This window comes from Xiphophorus hellerii, chromosome 22, assembly GCF_003331165.1.
Source record: "Xiphophorus hellerii strain 12219 chromosome 22, Xiphophorus_hellerii-4.1, whole genome shotgun sequence".
Taxonomy (NCBI): domain Eukaryota; kingdom Metazoa; phylum Chordata; class Actinopteri; order Cyprinodontiformes; family Poeciliidae; genus Xiphophorus; species Xiphophorus hellerii.
Window position 1 is genome coordinate 28,004,223 of NC_045693.1, and position 19,056 is coordinate 28,023,278.

The window sequence follows — 19,056 nt, forward strand, 5'->3', positions numbered from 1 at the left end:
TCTCTCGAAAATGGCCCCATTAGTTTCTAAGGAATGTTTTGGGGTTTCCACATGGTGGTCGGGGGGTGGGGGGGGGCTTAATGATGTATCAACTCACCTGACAAAACAATCACATTTAATGTGTGTGGTCACCAAGGTAGCAAATGAGCACTTACACTCACCTGCAGCATAATTTCATTATGTTTGACCCATTTAATTTTGCAAACGGAGATGTGTGTGTTCAGCTGGAAAAATCTACACAATTATAATGGCAATTAGTCAAAGGTGGAATCAATTTAAAGTAGAAATATTCACATTATATTTGCTTATATATTCTAACACTAGTAACATTCATGCATGTTTTTACTGAAAGAGTCAGTGTTGGAAACCTTTCAGTTTGTTTGTCTAGTCATAACAGATGAATGTTTACTTTTAGGTTTAGTGATGCACAATTGGTGCATAGCAATAAAAATAGTAGACATAATCAGACCACATAAAGCTAGATCAGGAAAACAAGAAATACATTAAAATACTAACAGCTAAATTTAACCATCACAAAAATAAACATTACAGTTTAATGACTAAAAAGGATGCTGTTTCCTTTAACTTTCTTTACATTGATGTTGAAGTGTAGATCTGAGCACACAGTGAAAGAAAGTTCTTTTGACTCTGTTTATGGCATTTAACCTCATTTGAGTAATCTCTAGTCTCTAATTTTGCATGTTTTGACCAAAAGCAGTGGCTTTGACTTTTCAGCAAAATGTATTGAAGAAGTTCTCACCCATTCACTAATACTTACAATACTCACACATACTCAATGCCTGTAGGGGTATATGATCATATAATGTCAAAAAAATAAAAAATTGTGTGTGATAATAAGAGATGTACTTGTATTTCCTAATCTGGGTTAAACTTGTCGGATGCCATTTGTAAAGCTGCATAGTCAAAATTAATAGCAATAATTTGGGTTATTTAGCCTGTTATAAGAGAAAAATAAGGGTAATTTTTTTTGTCATATTTTCACCATGTTACTCATTAATTTATAAATGTCAAAACAAAATATAAAGTTAGCAAGCTTAATATTTAACCTCAAACTAAATATTTAGCTCAGAGCTAAAATAAATACCAAAATAAAAGCTGGGTCTTGCGAACCTTAAGATAAATTCCTGTTGGAATGACTGATTTGCTTTAATTGTTGCTGATGTCACCTTTTCATCAGTATTTCTTTTCCTCTGGACATGTACAACATTTCAGCTGAAAACATGACTTAAAGGCAATGCAGACATCAAGAGATCTACATCAAGAGACCTCCATGCAAACTGGAGGTTTGCATGGAGGTTTATATAGAGGTTTCCCAGACCCAGCTTTTATTTTGATAATCCACCTCTGGTTATTTGCAAGTGAATTTGCATATTGACAAAATATTTAGATGAGAACCAGATATTTAGCTTCAAACTAAATACTTACCTCTCTAAATAGTTATTTAGTTTGTAACTAAATATAAATATTTAGTTATGAATGAATGATATGGTGAAAAAAGACTGAATAAGTTTCAGTGAACAGAATTGAACTTCATTTTTTCTGCTTGACCAGTTAAATAACTTAAGATATTCCTGTTAATTTTTCATTGTGAAACTTCACAAATGTCACTCCATAACGGGCATAAAGATGTTGAAAAAAATGACCCAAAGAAGAAGCCTTGCAGAGCCCCACATGTGCATGAAAAATGGTTTTTCGTATGTGTGTAAAGTAAACAAACATAACGAAGTAATAAAGGTAGATAATATTATTCATATAGCACGTTTTCAGGAACAAAGTGCTTTACATGAAATAAAAGGAAATACATACAAAATAACAAACCAAAGAAAAGAGCAAAAGAAGAAAAATAATCTGATGTTGATCTAAAGTATATAAACAAGATACACCTGTTCTGGGTTGCTAAATAGTAAGTATTATCTGGACTTTCTAAGTATGTTCTAAATGTGTAAAAGTAATGAGTACTCCACAGGTTCTAAATAATAATAAAAACTAAATGTTTCTGTTCTGGAACAATTTTTTCTGGATTTTAGTTTGTTCTAATTCCCCTTCTGGGTTGCAGTAATAGGAGTCTCTGTACATAATAATCAGAAAAGTAATTTTAAAAGAATAATATTGGTCTAAATAGTGAGTACTCCACATTTTCTAAAAACAAGCTAAAGAGTGATCTAAAGTAATGAATACTCCACAATTTCTAAAATAATAAACTAATAAACTGGAATAATCTAAAAAAGTATAGTATTGGTCTAAATAGCGAGTCTCTGGATTCTAAGTTGGTTCTAATTCATTTTCTGGGTTAATAGTGAGTACTCCACAGATTGTAACAAGTAATGAAACAGAAGGAGAAAACCACATATTAGGGAAGTATGCAAATAGCAACATTCAGACAAAACAAAGACATTAGTGAAAGGCGGTGACATCAAGGAGTGTTTGCTGTGTTTGTGTATCGCCTTTATATGGCCATGATTCGTGTAGTTCAGTCTCACGGCATAAGTTTGATATGATGGTGTTATCTAGAAGCATGTCCTTGGGAGCGCCCAGTTCCACAGTCACATGGATGATAAGAGGAGGGGGTGAGGTGGGAAGGAGGGAAGATATGTTTACATGTCTTTGAGGAGATTTGAAATATGCAGCCCTTCCAAGGCAACATGGGAAAGCCAATTCAGATACAGAGTGTTTTAGATCGGGTAGATTTTAAATTTCAATCTCACTTGAAGTCTCACCCATACAACTCAGTTCATCCAAGATCGATTCCATCCTGTTAGTGAGTATTAGAGTCCTTAGCTAGTCTCAGCAAGACTCGCATCCAACTTGCATCTCTGTCCCACAGCATAAGAATCTGAGTGTTCCCTAGTTTGGCCAAATCTGTCACAAATATGCCGGGTATCCTCTTGCTCCAAACAGCATAAATGCTGTTAGGCTATCATGAATAAATCCAGGGTGTATCCTACCGGGTATGTCCTGCAGGACAAGAGGGTTCTCCTGTGCCAGGTATTCTTGTCAAGAAAATTTGATCAGTTGCACTCAGAGATTGGTTGACCAGATCTATAATTTGTAGATTTGGAAGATGTACAGAAAGGCTCCAAAAAAGACAGCACAAAAGCAGAGCAAGCAGGGCAGGAAAACAGGAAGAGAGCAGAGGAAAAAAGCATCCGCCTTCATCGAGTTCTGGAGGGAAAAAAAAGTGTTGCAAAAGGCCTGAACATTTAGCCGCCTTGTTTTCCTTCTGAATAGAAAATCAATTTCCTTTATAGACAACATGTCATGCATTTAATATTTCTAACGCCTTTCTGGAAGATAGCAAAGGAAGTGTTTGCAATAAAGCTGTCACTTTTTGGTCATAATGAAAATAAACTTAATGTATTCTGATCTTTATTAAAACCAGAGCCGTCACAACAGGTGCTGGCGAGAAAGAGCTTAAAGTGAATCGTAGAGTTGCAGAACTGCAGCAGCAGGCCAATCTGCTGCCCTTCTTGTTTTAGGATGAACAGAGCTGGCTGCCAACCTCAGCTGTATGACTCTGTATCAGAACTTTGCAAAACATTTCTGTCCAAATGTGCACACACAGACACACACACTGCTGTCTGTAATCCACTTTCCAATTCTACTATGTAAAAAAAAATCCAAGGAAGCACTTGAGGGTGAAATGCTGGAAACATCCTGGATCCAAACCATGTCAAGAGTAGAGGGGATTTCTCGTAGTGTTTGCTCATTTGGTTCCTGCAAACCAGCAGACCATCAGTGCCATCGCCGTAGCGACGGGTCTGCAACAGCACTAAACCACAATACCATCGGCACACCTGCTAAAGTAACACAGTCCATTTGTTTGCTATTTCAGCCACATTGTAGTTTGGAATTTCCCTAACTTTTATAATCTGCATGTAAGATTATATACAATCTGTTCATGTTCATGTTGTACATTTTTGTTGCTTTTATTTAAAACATAAAAGCTAATATCATTTCTATCACACGTTAAAAAATGTAGGTGATTAAAATCAGTTCCAATAAATAATGTCAGTTGAACTCAGAGGTTTAGAGACACTGAATAAAAATACAGATTTTGTTCTCGCTGTGAAGTCAGACCAAACATCTCTTGTTTTTGGTCACTTATGTTGTCTTCACACCTGATGGTCCAGAAAACTCAGTTTGATTAGGATCCAAATTGCATCATTTGTTAAGTTTTCAGTTGCTGTGGTTTGGCTTCTTCTTCCTTGCTGAATGGCCTTTCAGCCCATGTTGCTGCAGGACATGTTTCACTGTGCATGGTGACTGTACCAGCTCCATCCAGCACCTTCACAAGCTGTTTGGATTTTGGCCTGGGATCAATTTATACATTTCAGACCAAAATACATCCGTCTGTAGGATGAAGAACCCATTTCCGTCATAACCAATATGATGGTTGGACATTCCCTTCATACATAATTGTTTTGGGGACTTTCAAGTTTGGGAGTTTGGTCCACATTGCCAAAGGTTTGGGCTCCACTGGAGTAAAGGCTACAAGTACCTCAGCAGAGCACTGAGTGTAAAATGAAGAATATTTTAACCAGCATTTCTGTTTTTTTCCTGTGGTTTCAGGTATCGCCATAGCGAGCGCTCTGGTGGACACATCTCAACAGCGAGTGGTGGACTCTAAAGAAAGAGGCCTTGGTCTGAAACACCGCAAACACATCGTTCACCATCAGGGGACCTGTGTATGAAGGATGTGAGGAGTTGACTCTGGTTGACTTGTAGACTGCCCCTCCAGAATATTGATTAGAAAGGTGAAGATGGATGGCAACTCATGGATTCTTCCAGCTTAAAGGTCATTTTCTTGTTTCCCCTGTTTTTATCACAACTTTTTATGCAAGAAAAGGCTGTTTTTCAATCTGTAAACCAAACTAAATATCTCAACAGCTCCAATTAAATGGTTAAAACCCTCATGACGTTATTCAATGGCAAGCTGTCAGTGTGAGGAGTTTTAACATTTATTGTCACTGAAGGACTGCGTTTTGATCTCTGGATTGGACGGTTGAATGATTAGTGAAACATTTCTTTTTTCCTGCACCATTTGAACTTGTAGATTTTGATATCTGCTCAGGTCCTCTGTGATCGGGAGGTTCTGTCTGAATGCACTGAAATGCTTCATCCATACTTTTATGCAAACATGACGACACATAACCAGACGTTTCTCTCAAAAGAAACACTAATTCACATGACTATTTGTTAATCACTGTGAAGCAACATAATCCAACTTTCCTCTTTTTTGTTTGATTGCAACATATCAAAACATAAACTATTTATTAATTATGCAAAATTAATGTAAAATTTTTTTGCAGGTTTTACAAATGCACTTTTTTTTACTTACAACTGATTTTATGGAATCTGTACAGTTTTACCTTTTATGCTTGAACCCTCTGGCTCTTTATCAACTTAGTGAATAAACATAAAAATCACAGCAGGATTTGTATGATGTCAGACTTTTTTCTCTCTACAAAGCTTCTTCAATGTTGTAAAGTAACTTGTAAACTGCAGAAATTGCTATAAAGCTACAATGTGTTTTGATACACCCATATTGTCTGTCTGTAATTTTGCACCAGATTGCTGGCTTAATGAATGGTAGCTCACAAAACTGTTTTTGTCCATCTGAGCAAAAACAAAACTCTGTACAAATAAAACCTTTTGATGCGTCTTTGTATCAGGGCTTGGATGTTGTGTGGGTGTGTCAAATCTTTTGACAGTCATGATGAAAAGCGGTAAACTCAACACTAACTAGATCCAACTTACACAACAGTTGAATCTACTGTAGTTCATAAGAACGAGAGACAAGATGTTCATAAGAACTGAAATAAAACTCAAATAAAAGTTTTACAGACCACAAGACTAATCAATAAACCAGAAGAAGAAATAAACCATTCCTGTTTTGATTAGTTCATTGTGTTTTATTTACATTTACTGTCTATTTACTGTAAGTTTGACAGTATTGTTGTAGAAATACATTTCTGCCTCAAAACTCAGATATTTTGAGATTCATCTCAGAAATTTCCTTGAAAAGCTTGGAAATTTCAGAGATTGAAAAGTCTAAATTCTCCAAAAAAAAAAAAAAAAACTGAAATTTTTAGATTAATCTCAGAAGTATTCTTGAAAATTTTCCAATTTTACAGCTCAAAAATGTCCAGTGTTTTTGGCAGAAATTTTCTTTTTTTTTTTTATACCTTAAATGTCCCTAAAACACCATTGCGCCTAAAACCAGAAACTGTTTAAATATGCTTCAGTGGTTTATATTTCAAAACAAAGCAGTCACAAATCTCAAAGTTTGTTTAAAATAATTCCTACCATGATATTTTGTGGCACTATTTTTATTGCAATAAAAGTGATGAGAATAACTATTTACTTCTTTTTTAGGTAACTATATGGCTTTGACTGCATGGCATTATAAAATCACAAACACAAATATTGCTATTGAAAAATATATCAATTTCTCTCTCTTCATCCCACATCAGATTTACTCCAAACAACATAGACAGAGATACAACCATGAAACTCAAGGAGCCGGTCTGCCTCTGGGTTTTTATACGTTACGAAAAAGCAAGTGAGCTACAACTAAAAATGATTAACTTGAGGTCTGATATGGTGATGTAATCAGAAATTATATTAAAGTGAATATATGCATGTTTTAGATTGAAAAATACTTATAAGCGCTCTGAATGGAAACATTTTTTAAAACAAGAAAAAAAAATTAGACAAGATTTTTCCATTATGTTTTCTTTTTCTTACAAATGTATTTAAAGCACATGTTTTTCACATCCTGATTTTTCAAATGTTGAAACTGAAAGATGTTCCAACTTTTACAAAATTGACAAACATTATAAGATGAATTTCCACCATTTTGTTACTGTTGGTGTGTGCTGTCAGAACAGGGGCATACATTAAGACCCAGTTGTAACCACGTCTTCAGAAGCAGATCCTCTCATGTGATTGGAGAGCTAAATGTAGACAATCATGTTTTCCAGGAATGACGGAAAGGACAATAAAACCTTCTGCTTTCTTCTGGCTGCTGTTTTGGTCTCTGGCGTTCCTCATGAAGTCAAAAACATGAGGAATACTATTCCTTAGAAGATTTTATTCTTATAATTGTCAGTGCTGCATACAGCCACTTTAACGTTTACTTTAAAAATACTCATCAATAAAGACCATCTTACATGTTGTTTGATTTTTTTTTTGCTTTTAACTCCTTCCTTTATAGGTTTCAGGTTCCACAGAGCATTAGTTGAGGTCAACATAGCTGCTGTCGCCACCATTAGTGACCAGAGGGAGATAAGTGCTCCTTGTTACACGACCAGCTCACTGTATTTTCTCCTCAAGATTTCTTTTCTTTTTTTACCATTAAGTGGATTGCTGGCAACTTAGCTCTGCTCGATACCTGCAGGTAAGTGGTAGCAAGAAGTCGTCCCCTTTCATCACCATCTTAGATGTTTTTCAAGCGGTTCTGGAGATGAAAGAAGCTGTATGTTTTAGGAGTGAAGTCAATGGAATAAGTTCAATAGAGGAGCACAAAAGGCTAATACGAATGATAAATGGGAAAATGGAAAAAAAGGGAACTCTGACTCATCAAAATGAAGACTTTGTACTGTTAGCCTAAAAAGCTACTTTTGTAAACATTTCCTCTTTGGATTTCCAAGTTTCCACAGTTTCATTAAGATGTTTTTTGCTGTTTTTTTTCACTTAGTGCCATTGTTCTGATGGCACTAGGTGATCTCAGTCTAGTGGACTTTTAATGTGGCCCAACTTTTTGTTTAAGAAAACTGCCTGAAGGGAAAGTTCTGAATTTTATAAGCACTTTGTACATTATTTTTTAGGTTGTTATTTATTACAAATCCCAGCTATCTGGACCCAGAAGCTAAAGCTAAAGTTTCTGACATCTCTTATTGTACAGTGATCCTGACTCCAGTAAGGCATTGAACGATTTCCAGTTTTTGTGAAATATTGGATTTTTTTCTTTAATTGTCAAAAATCATAGACGACATTGAGAGCTCCCTTTGCATTTCTCCTCTGTCCTGCACTAACTAAACTCTCTCTGGTTGAGGACTCAGGGTCAGCTAAGCCACATCCTGGTGATTGATGCCCCATCCAGACCTCAATCTTTATGCCATTACGGGCCCATTGTATTGGGTTAATTTGGGCCACGGACTGAGGACGACTGACCGAGTCAGCTGGCTGCGTGACGCAGGATTACAAAGCATACAACTGTCCTCCACCCTCATTGAAACCACACAATGAAACCTGCCTCAGCGAGTGTGAAGAATGATGCCCCTGTCACTGATTCCCTTTATGTAATCCCAGCATGCACTGGGATTACATAAAGAAGGCTAAGTGTCCTTCTGTGCTGACAAAGACGCCCGCTACCTTTTTCTTCTCTGTGTACAAAGAGGAAATGAAGGGTAAAGGAAACAACGGATGCATCGTCCATTTGCAATTTAACCAAAGAATTCAACAGGAGCTTTTGAACAAAAACACTTTTTATAAGAAAATATATATAAATCTATCTTTTTACACATAAATAAAATATATAAATACAGATAAAAATTTTGTTTAGCTTTGATTTGTGATAAACGTTATTAAATGTTATTAAACGTTATTAAAATTGCACAATTTGACATTTGCTTAACGGAAACACAGCAGTTTTGGAAAATAACATATTTTCTTATGAAAACTTTTTTGCCATACGATGACGTGGGTTTTTGGTCAAACTGAAATTGGTGTATTTTACAAAACTGCAATGGAAACACTTTTTTCTCATCACACGAGTTACATAATCAACAACTGGATGTTGCCACTGGCACAAACTATGAAGAAGAAGACGGTAGCTAGAAGATTATGGTGCTTCAGGGATTTTAATGATGAAATAATAAGAGGTTTGACAGTTGGGGTATGATGGCATAGTCGACTCATCAGACACAAAACTGGATTTACAGGACAGATATAATATTTAGACAGTGCTTTGTCGTTACAAATATTGTAAAGGTTTTGGAAACCGTAAGCATTTTTTAAATACTCTGAAATCAGTGTAGAACACTTCCACCCAGATTTGGTAAGTCATAACATGCTAGCATCTTTTATGCTAGCATAATCATAAACTGTCCTGTTTCCAATAAGGCATTGAAAGATTTCCAGTAGTTTATGTAAATATAAATTTTAGTTACAGCAATTGATGACTGTACTTGCAAATCACCAAATCCTTATGAATATTACAGCTAGATTCAAACACTAGAGAATAAGAGTTATTACCAGCATCTGATCTCTGTTGGGACTTTCAGCCAAACATGAATTTCTGACTCTGTTTTCTATCAGTTTGGTAAACCTTCAGCCAGAGATATAAACAACCTACGTTATTAAACTGTGATTATAAAGAGCCAAAGATGATTACAAGAACATCTATTAGTATTCATAACCTCTTTGTCACTGTGACATGAAATGGTTGCACCAGAGTTTACATCGCTGCTCAGCAATTCCCTGTTGAAGCATTAATAGTTGTTAATTCATGCCTGTGTCAGGAGAACCAATGTGTTTATGTGAAGTTTTATGGTCTCCTCTTATAAACTGCCCATTAATGAATAGAGCAACGGTATTGATGAACAATAAAAATATATCAGGAAGCTTGTTATGAGACAGAGCGGATGAGACTGCAGGATGGTGGTCAATTGTAATGACAAGTCTGGTTTCTGGTTTATTCCGGTTGTTATTCAGATTCACTCGTTGCCTGGATGCTGGAGTCAAGATTTGCAACACAGGTGTTTTACGGCGTTGCAAATCTTTTTCATGTGTTCAAGAATGCAGCACCACTAAAGTAACACAAGCCAAAGTATTAGTAATCTATTAGTTCGGCAAACAATCACCTGTACAATATGCTCCCAAACTGTCAAGAGCTGCAACGTGACAGACAATGAGCTGTCCAATCATAAACCTGGGAGTAGTGATGAACCCTCAGCACCACATAAAGGCAGCTACAAGGTTGGTCTTCTATCGCCTGAGGAGAATTTCTAGGATTAAAGGACTAATGTCCAGCAAAACGTAGAGAAACTCATTCATGTGTTTATCTTTAGTCAGATTACTGCAATAATTTAATAGTTCTGCCTAACAGAATCAGACAGCTTCAGTTGATGGAGAAAACTTCCTTTCAATTAAGGCCTAGAGCTGCCTCTGATCAGTAGTAAATGAAACATTGACCAACTTGTTTGATGTGTACTGATGATTTTGACGACTTCATGAGGGTTTTATGATGAAAAGCACTTTGAACTGCCTTGTTGCTGAAATGTGCTTTACAAAAACTTGACTTGAACAAAATAATCTTCCCAAACTTTCTATTCGGTGATCTCCCAAACAACATTAGCTTGAAGAGCAAAGTAGCTTGATGCATGTCTTTGGCAGCCAAACAGAAACATGAGCATGACCAATAACTTTTCTAGTTAGGTTAACTTATATTTTATTAAAATGATGGCCACCCATCCTGATCCCAGTTCTGCTAGAACATTATCATTTACATTTCTACTGGTCTACTGAGTCTGAGTCTCTGAATAAAATTATATACAGTACAGACCAAAAGTTTGGACACACTTTCTCATTGAATTCAATGAAAGTGTGTCCACACTTTTGGTCTGTATTGAGTACAGACCAAAGTTTGGACACACAGTTGTGTCCAAACTTTTGGTCTGTACTGTATATTTGACTTTGAATCTGAATTTACATTTTATTGCTTTATTATTAGCTGAATTTTACATGCTTGGGTAGAATTTTGGCTTATTTTGTTGACATGTTAGATCTTTATGCTACATAAGTCTGGCCTAACTAAACACAGTCTCATTAACCCGATCACTAAAGTGCTGCAATCCATGCAGAACACCACTGTCTGTTCGGCTCAACGCGTGCAGCCAGCAGGAGTCGCATGCACTACGAGACTAATCTATGCTTCAGGGAACAAACCTTCACTGTAATGTCCCAGCCACAGATAGGAAAAACAGAACAATGGAGTGTTATGTTATGGAATAAAAAGTTATTTACTGTGACTGAGAGGGAGGATATAAAAAAATTTATTAGAACTGGAGCCTGAAGTCCCAGTTTGAACTCTTTGTTACGATTTCTGAAAACAGATGTCTTTGAAAAATGTTGCTTCTGAATGACACATCTCTAAAGTTACAAATGAAACAATCTAGTTTTACAAAAGCATGATTTGATTTTAATAAATAAAAATAAACTTACCTTTATATTCTAAAAGTCCTTTTAAAAAATTTGGATACTAGAAGATGCATCGCACACTGGCAAAGAGTGAAGTAAGAAATATGAACATTAATGACCCTTAATAGGCTGGGTCTCTGCACAGTCATTGCTACCTGCTTATTTTTTAATAGCCGTCCTCATCGCTCCATTTTAAGACCCCAGGGTTTAATTTCTGGTATTTGTGTGACTCTATTTTCTTTATTCTACAGTCAGGAGGAAAACTGCAGAGCCCTGAGCTGGTCCTTTTAAAATCTCCCTAAAGACTTGAAGAAATCTAAGTTTTTCCCAAGTTACTGTCTCAAGAACATAGAGGTCATAGTTCATCATTTGAAGTCTTATATATATATATATATATATATATATATATAAAAAATATATATATATTTAAATATATATATATATATATATATTAAAAAATATATATATATATATATATATATATATATATATATATATATATATATATATATATATATATATATATATACAGTACAGACCACAAGTTTGGACACACCTTCTAATTCAATGAGTTTCCTTTATTTTCATGACTATTGATATTGTAGATTCACACTGAAGGCATCAAAACTATGAATAATACATGTGGAAATATGCACTAAACAAAAAAGTGTAAAACAAGTGAAAATACCCCTTATATTCTAGTTTCTTCAAAGTAGCAACCTTTTGCTGTGATTACCGTGTGCAAAGCACACTCTACATTTTCTTGATGAGCTTCAAGAGGTAGTCACCTGAAATGGTTTTCACTTCATAGCTGTGCCCTGTCAGGTTAATAAGTGGGATTTCTTGCCTTATAAATAGTCATGAAAATAAAGAAAACCCATTCAATTAGAAAGGTGTGTCCAAACTTTTGGTCTGTACTGTATATACAGTATATATATATATATATATATATATATTTAATATGTTGAGCTATGTTGCACTGCAACTGAAGGTAAGTAGAACAGAAAAATTGTTCTCACAAACTCTCCAGAGAAAACAAGTTTGTAAAAATGTCGTAAAATGTCTTGGTGAACTTTTATCGGTGGCTTGTGTTTGTTGACAGCATGAGCAACAGTTGACTCAGCATTCTATCAATCCCTGTCTGAAGTTTTCTGAGAAAATAGGTTATATCGCCACCACATTAATGTCTTCCTACGCAACTCTACTTTTGATTCTCATCTCCAGTCAGAGCGACAACTGGGATTTCTTCCATTGAGCTTCATTTCTCCAGCTAAATCAATGAACGGAAGGAGAAGCTTTGAATGATGACGTTGATTCTCTGCGTCTTTTTAGACTTGCAGTCTGCCTGTAGTTTAGCGGCAGCAGCAGAGGAAATGAACAAAGACGTTCAGTCCGTGTTGGTCACACCTCCAAATATTCAGCAACTAAAGTCAGAGCCAGAGGAACATTTAAGACATTTTATTGTTGGAAAATATGTTGTGAGGTTGTTTTTGGTAACCTCAGATCCAGTGGTTTGAAACTTGATTTACTTTTAGAGCAAAATGATCAGAATCTTAAATATGATGTGGATCTACTAAATCAAGGCATGTTGTCCTAAAAATAAGCAGATTTTTTTTTTAAATTTGCAACCTTTTAGTTGCTTAAATGTTGTTCTGCCATGTTTGTTTTCTTATTTCTTTGTTTTTAGCAAGATAAGTTACTCATTGTCTAGTGACAACAGATCAAAAATAGCCTTTTGGCTAATTCTGGTAAATTTATAAAAATGTTAATTAATGTGCATTGCCCCTACCAAATGAATTAAATCTAAATCTTTTCTGTTAGAATATTTTGTAGTTTCTGATAGAGCCAATCTACCCTGACATGCATCTTGGTTAGTAGTAGTTTAAGTTAACCAGTTCATCACCAGAAAAGGAACAACAGCTGAGCAATGACTTGGGTGTCAAAGCATTGACACTTTAGCTAACATCGGTTTTACAAAAAGGGGATTGTGCTGAATTAAAATAAAGTGGTACTCTGTAAAGGAGCAGGAGGACATGCAGTTCAGATGATGGATGAGTCAGATAATGAATGACGAGAAAAAAAAAAGCCCTGAAATGTCAGACTAATCTTCTGGCAGTCGGTGGAGACGCAGACGTCAGATCATTTTTCAGTTTCATCCACAAGGCTAAAAATGTATCTGCAGATGTCCTCCATGTTAGCAATTAATGCACTGAGCCACAAACAGCAGCTTGAGCTTCAAAATTTCTCTCTTCAATATGTACAAAAGGTCCTATGGTAAATGTCCATCAGTTTTATCAAAAATTTGACAGCAAATAATGACATATGTTAAAGAATCACTGCGTTAGGGTGAAAACTAACTTTGTTCAGGATTGTGGCAACTTTAAAGTATGTTGTTAAAATGTGGAAAAGTTCAACAATTTACCTGTATAGATACTGTATATACAGTGGTAAGTAAGTGGTAGTTTTCAAGATACATAAAAATATATAGAATTTACAACAGAAGAAGAGTATCAGCATCTGTACCAGGATATCCAATATCAGCAGAAACACTGTAAACATGTCCACATTTGTTTATGAGAACATTTTGATTCAAATTGAGGGTTTTCAAGTGACTTTTGTGATATATCACATTTTTATAGCAAAAACCCATAACTTAAACCCTGAGGGGAAAAAAGTACAACCATTTTGTTCTGTGAAGTATGTTTAAATTGAGAAATTGTGTGTTTTTATGGCTTTTTAAAATGTCCTCACAATAGTAGTTTTAATTTACAGAGCTTTTCTAGTCTGAGCACTAAAAACACTTTACAACATAATCACCCAGATGGGTTTGGTGCCTTGCCCAGAGGCACGTCAATGTTTAGAGGGCAGGAAACTGACTCTGAACCTGCAACTTTGTGATGTTAAAACATATTCACAGTTTCTAGAACTTATGAGTTATTAAACGTGACAGGCAAACATTAAGATAAAATGTAAAATTTTAACAGAGTCCATCCTTTCATTAAGTGGTCACTTTTCAATGACCAAGAGCCCAGACCCTGTGGACGAAGTGAAGCGTAGTCGGCAGTGAAATATAGACAATTCACACACGATTTGAGTGAAGTAACAGTTTTTAATTAGAAGTTTTGTACAGTAGATTTTTAGATTTTCACAAGCTAAGAAGTAAACGATGTCAGACAGGTATGGGTAACTTCTGGTCGTTTCAGACAACGGATGGGTTGGTGGTAAACGGTGAACATGTTTACCGTCTTCAGTCTGTATCAGATGAACCATTTTTAAAACAATTTAATCTAACCTCCCATAATCTGAAGAGACTTCAGGATTTAAAATTTAAATTTCAGAACCTTCTTAGAATCGATTCTGAGTGAAAACTTTATTATGAGCCAACTTTTAATACAGGTTTTCATCCAAACCTTTTTAAAAGGCGTTTCCATGTCAAATTCTGGCGCACTATGAAATAGTCTTACTGATTATTCCCTTTTTTTAACACCAAAACAATTTGCCTATCCTATCATCACCTTTGTAATTAATTTTGGAGATAAATCCAGAAATAATTACAGTAACTGCTTGTAGCAGTTTTAGGACATGGTGGGTTCATCTCGTTCACTTCAGCTCTTAAAAATAAAAACAAACCAGTAAATAAAAGTTAGAAAAATAATTGTCAATCTTAGCCAAAAAAAGAAACTAACAGCTCATTTCAGCAACTTTGTAAATGGGACTCATCATACAAACAATATGCTTTAACTACAAGGAGAGGGCTAGCCTCTTTCTCAGATGCAATAATATTCCATAATCATATACATACAGAGAAATATACATTTGTCATAAAAAAAACTATATTCTGGCTTATTTGTTGTACTTTAAGTTGAATTGGAAAATTGAAACAGTTCACAATGCTCTGAAAGAGAATATTATTAGACATCAACTTGCCCGATTCAAAAGTGTTTCAGCCAAGTACGTACAGTGCATATACCATGTTTATGCTCGGTAAATAACATTGCGGTTCTACGATACGTTAACTGTGTTCTGATTAGCTACATGAACTGAAGCAGCGACTCTTTAACGCTCCCCCAGAAGCAACAAACGGTCGGAGAGAGAAGCTCAGCGTGTCGAGGTGAAATCCTGAACACAAGCTGGGAATGAAGTGTAGAATGGAAAACAAGGTTTGTGATTTCCTGTGGCAGGAACCAGACACTGTAAGTGTTCAACGTCACTTACTTTTTAAAACTTTTTTCTTAAACTTCTTGGAAATTATACAGAGCAGACATAAGTTCACAGAAGATAATGGGGGAAAAAAAGATGAAAGTTGACTCGTTGCTGGAACTCTGCTTGAAACCTAAGCTGTTAAAAAGGTTATATTTTGCTTTAGTCCAACAGAGTCTGTTCACAATGATTTTTTTACAAGTCACCGTTAGTTACATACAATTCCTAATCTGTCAGCAGTCACTTTGTTTATTAGAGACAGTTCATACTGTGCTTTGTACAAGGAGTCACACCTCTTGAACTCCCCATCACTCAATTAATTAAACTATCCCCACTGTGATGTATGGTGGCGGAAGTATCATGCGGTGCTGTTCTTTTTCCAGCAGGTAAAGATGGAGCTAAATCCAGGGACAGTAGTTCACCTTTTAGCAGAATAAAGCTAACACACGACTAAGAGTAATATTGTGTTAGAATGGCACAGTCAAAGTCCTGACTTAAATCCAACTGAGAATTTTTGACAAGATTGAGAAATTACAGTTGAGACCAATTAAACTGAGGCTAAGCTGTGTTGTCTGTTAAAAGCTTGCATAGTTTATGAAGTACTGTGTCTTGATCTGTCACATAAAATATCAATAACATAAATTGATAATTTTGGTTGCCACGAGAAAAAAAATGGAAGTAGTTCAAAGGGTGGAAAAACTGTTGCAAATCACTATGAAACTGAACAGTGAAAATGAGTGTTAACAGTGCTAACTGTTAGCACTGTTAACAGCGTTGGTTGCCTTGGAGCAACAATGTCTTAGGTTAAATCCCAAACCTGGGGTCTTTCTTTAGGGTTTTGCTTTTTTTCCCTGTGGATTCTCTCTGGGTTCTCCAGTTTCCTCCCACAGTCTTAAGCTTAACTGGTAGCTTTAAATTGCTCACACTTTTGTGTATGAGTGATTTATTTGTGATTGTTCATCCAAAGTGTGTCTGTTTTGGCCCCTGACGGACTAGCGACCTTTCCATGGTATACCTCATCTCTTGCCCAATGGCTGCTGGAGATAGAAAAACTGGTTACAGCGAACAAATTTACCCTCTAAGAAATCCTGTCAGAACTCTGTGACTGAACTCGGTTATAACCAATTAGCACAAAGTGTGGGGTTGGAAGGGTTTCAGAAAATAATCAATTAAAACCCACTCTGACATTAGGGAAGCATAGAATTTAGGGCGGTTTTAAGTAAGAGTTGCTGAAAACACTTGACAATTTATCAGGTGCATGATAAATTGATTGTTCAGGAACTTTGCTGTTGTCTTCCATAAAGGAACTAAAGAATGGAGAGTTTTAAGGAGGTGCAGTAACAGACGACAGGAGTGGCTCCATTATTGACGTTTGATTTATGCATGTCTATATTCATTGTCTCGTGTGTGACGTGATGCATTTGTTTGTGGGACTTCGTCATGTGTGCTTATCAGCTGACATTAGAGTTCAGAATGAAATACAACAAAAACATTTCTGGGTGTGGCCTTTGACACTTTTCTACTGCTTTGAAGCAGGTGATGTGCATTTGAGTCTTTAGTTAAGCTCATAAAAATGTAAAATACCAGATCACATCATTATCAAAACATACACAAATCACAAAGGAGACTGAACAACACCAAAAAAACGCTGCCTCAGTGATAGATTCAGCTTTACTGAACTTACTGTGACTCTTAAGCAAATGATCCCACCAAAAAGTCTCAACACGAATATAGAAATGGGTGAAAACTTGAATGGGGAACTCTGAAAACTGATGTTAATTTACATTGTGTTTCAAGGGTCTTCACTCATCCATCAGTGGGACGTAGTCCTCAAGGGTATTCTGTCACATCTTCCTGCTCAAGCGGGATTCGTAAATGCTTCAAATCCACATTTCTGACCGAACCAGCTGTAATGAAGTCAAAATGTCTAATAAATCAAGATTTTAGCATTAAGCTGCAATGCAAAAACCAACAGATCGGGAAACAAAAGTGTAAATGAAAAGATCCAGGGACAACAAAAGTACAACAAAAGGTACTGAAAAAGAAAGGATATCTTTTTCCTTTTTTGCTTTCTTTTATACAAATATGAGTTTCTCAGTCCATAATTTGCAGCTTTCTGGCAGCATGGCTACAAGTAGCCCTGCACTCCAAAGTAGAGCAGCAGGGGCAGAAGGGAGGTGACGCCCACAGCCTGTCTACAGACGGCCGAGCCTCGCAGGATGGCGTTGGACGCGCTTGGACCATCTACCTTCGGAGCCTGGGGATCAGACTGAAAGGAAAGACAATGATTGGTTTAATGATTCTAAAAGACTCGGGATGCAAAGATAAACAAATACCTCAGTCTTAAGACAGACTGTTAAGATTAGCTGCAGACAAAGCAGAGGCCTACTTCTGTTCAGTTACATTTCTATAAATTTGTGCTGCTGTGTTGCCTTAATGCCTTGTGATGAACTTCAAACAGGACTCATGTTTTCCTTCCATTGCTGTTTTCTTTTTCCAGAGACTCAGTGTGAGGCTGTCGGTGAAAACAAATGCATGTCCAGTTCAATGTGTGAACTATAAACCTAGCTTACTCCATCTTTATGTCACTGTTATCGGTGTATAAAAAACCCTAACTAAAATAAACAACTCTTAGCCTGGTGGGGCAAAGTAAAGTCTGGTGGCCCTCCAGGCTGATAAAACTTTGGGTGAAACCCTGAAATAATTTCAGATTTCGGTGTCCTGTGATGGACTGGCAACTTGTCCATGGTGTTCCACACCTCCAGAACAACCATTTGGTGCAAGTCATTGAAGCTTAATGTTAATATTAAAGCTATGAGAACACAGTCCATGTGTGTTTGTGTCATAAATTGTGAATGACACATCTAGATCTACTAGATCTTTAAGAAATAAATATAACTTTTTTCTAGGGCTGCCAATATTAACGCTTTAGCCCATGTGATTAATCTATTAAGTTTAACGAGTTAATATTTCATAAAGCAGATAAATCACGTTATCTATTTTGACCAAAAAGCCTCTACAGAAACGCGGGATGCGGTCTTGTACTGCGGTCAGCAATGCAAAGTCACAAATGTGAGGGAAATATGAGCAAGTCAGACTGGTGACTCAGCAGAAAATTTCACTTTACAAAACACCGTGACGAATGTTTGAATAAAACCAAGCCAGCAGGTGGCCGACTTATTATAACGGTGAATTATCCTTCAATGGAAGCTTAGAGTTTCCATTTCTAAATTATGTTTGAAACAAAATGATTTTCCTAAATATGAAAACCTGGGAAACCGAGATGTTTCGTTTGAGGCAATAAAATATTTTCTTTAACATTTTTAGGAAAATGTGTATTTTTACATTTCAAGATTTCAAAGTTAAGATTCTAGTGGTTAATTGTGATTAATCACGGCGCTATGGTGTGATTGATTGACAGCACAGAGCTTTTCACTCACCTAAACCTTTTGTCTAGAACTTGGAACTTGGTTATATTGGGTAAAGAGGGAATAACTGCATCAAAGCACTTGGTTGAAAGTTTTATTATTGTTTTGAGAAACGTTTTTACGGTTTTGGTGTTGCTCCTAATAATAACTGCCAACAAGCCCCAACCTTTAGAAGCTGCACTTGTAGTTAACAAGTTATCTGGAA

At 36.1% G+C, this 19,056-nt stretch overlaps 1 protein-coding gene across 2 annotated transcripts in view; it reads right to left on the reverse strand.

Annotated features, from left to right (window-relative positions):
• Positions 1–14,312: 14,312 nt before the first annotated feature.
• The window catches only part of LOC116713329 (GDNF family receptor alpha-1-like), a 127,964-nt gene continuing 123,220 nt past the window's right edge, over positions 14,313–19,056 (reverse strand). For both annotated transcript variants that reach the window (XM_032553462.1, XM_032553463.1), the window contains one exon: positions 14,313–17,692. In XM_032553462.1, coding sequence (XP_032409353.1) covers positions 17,552–17,692 — 141 coding nt within the window. In that variant the 3' untranslated portion in view covers positions 14,313–17,551. The remainder of the gene's footprint in view (positions 17,693–19,056) is intronic.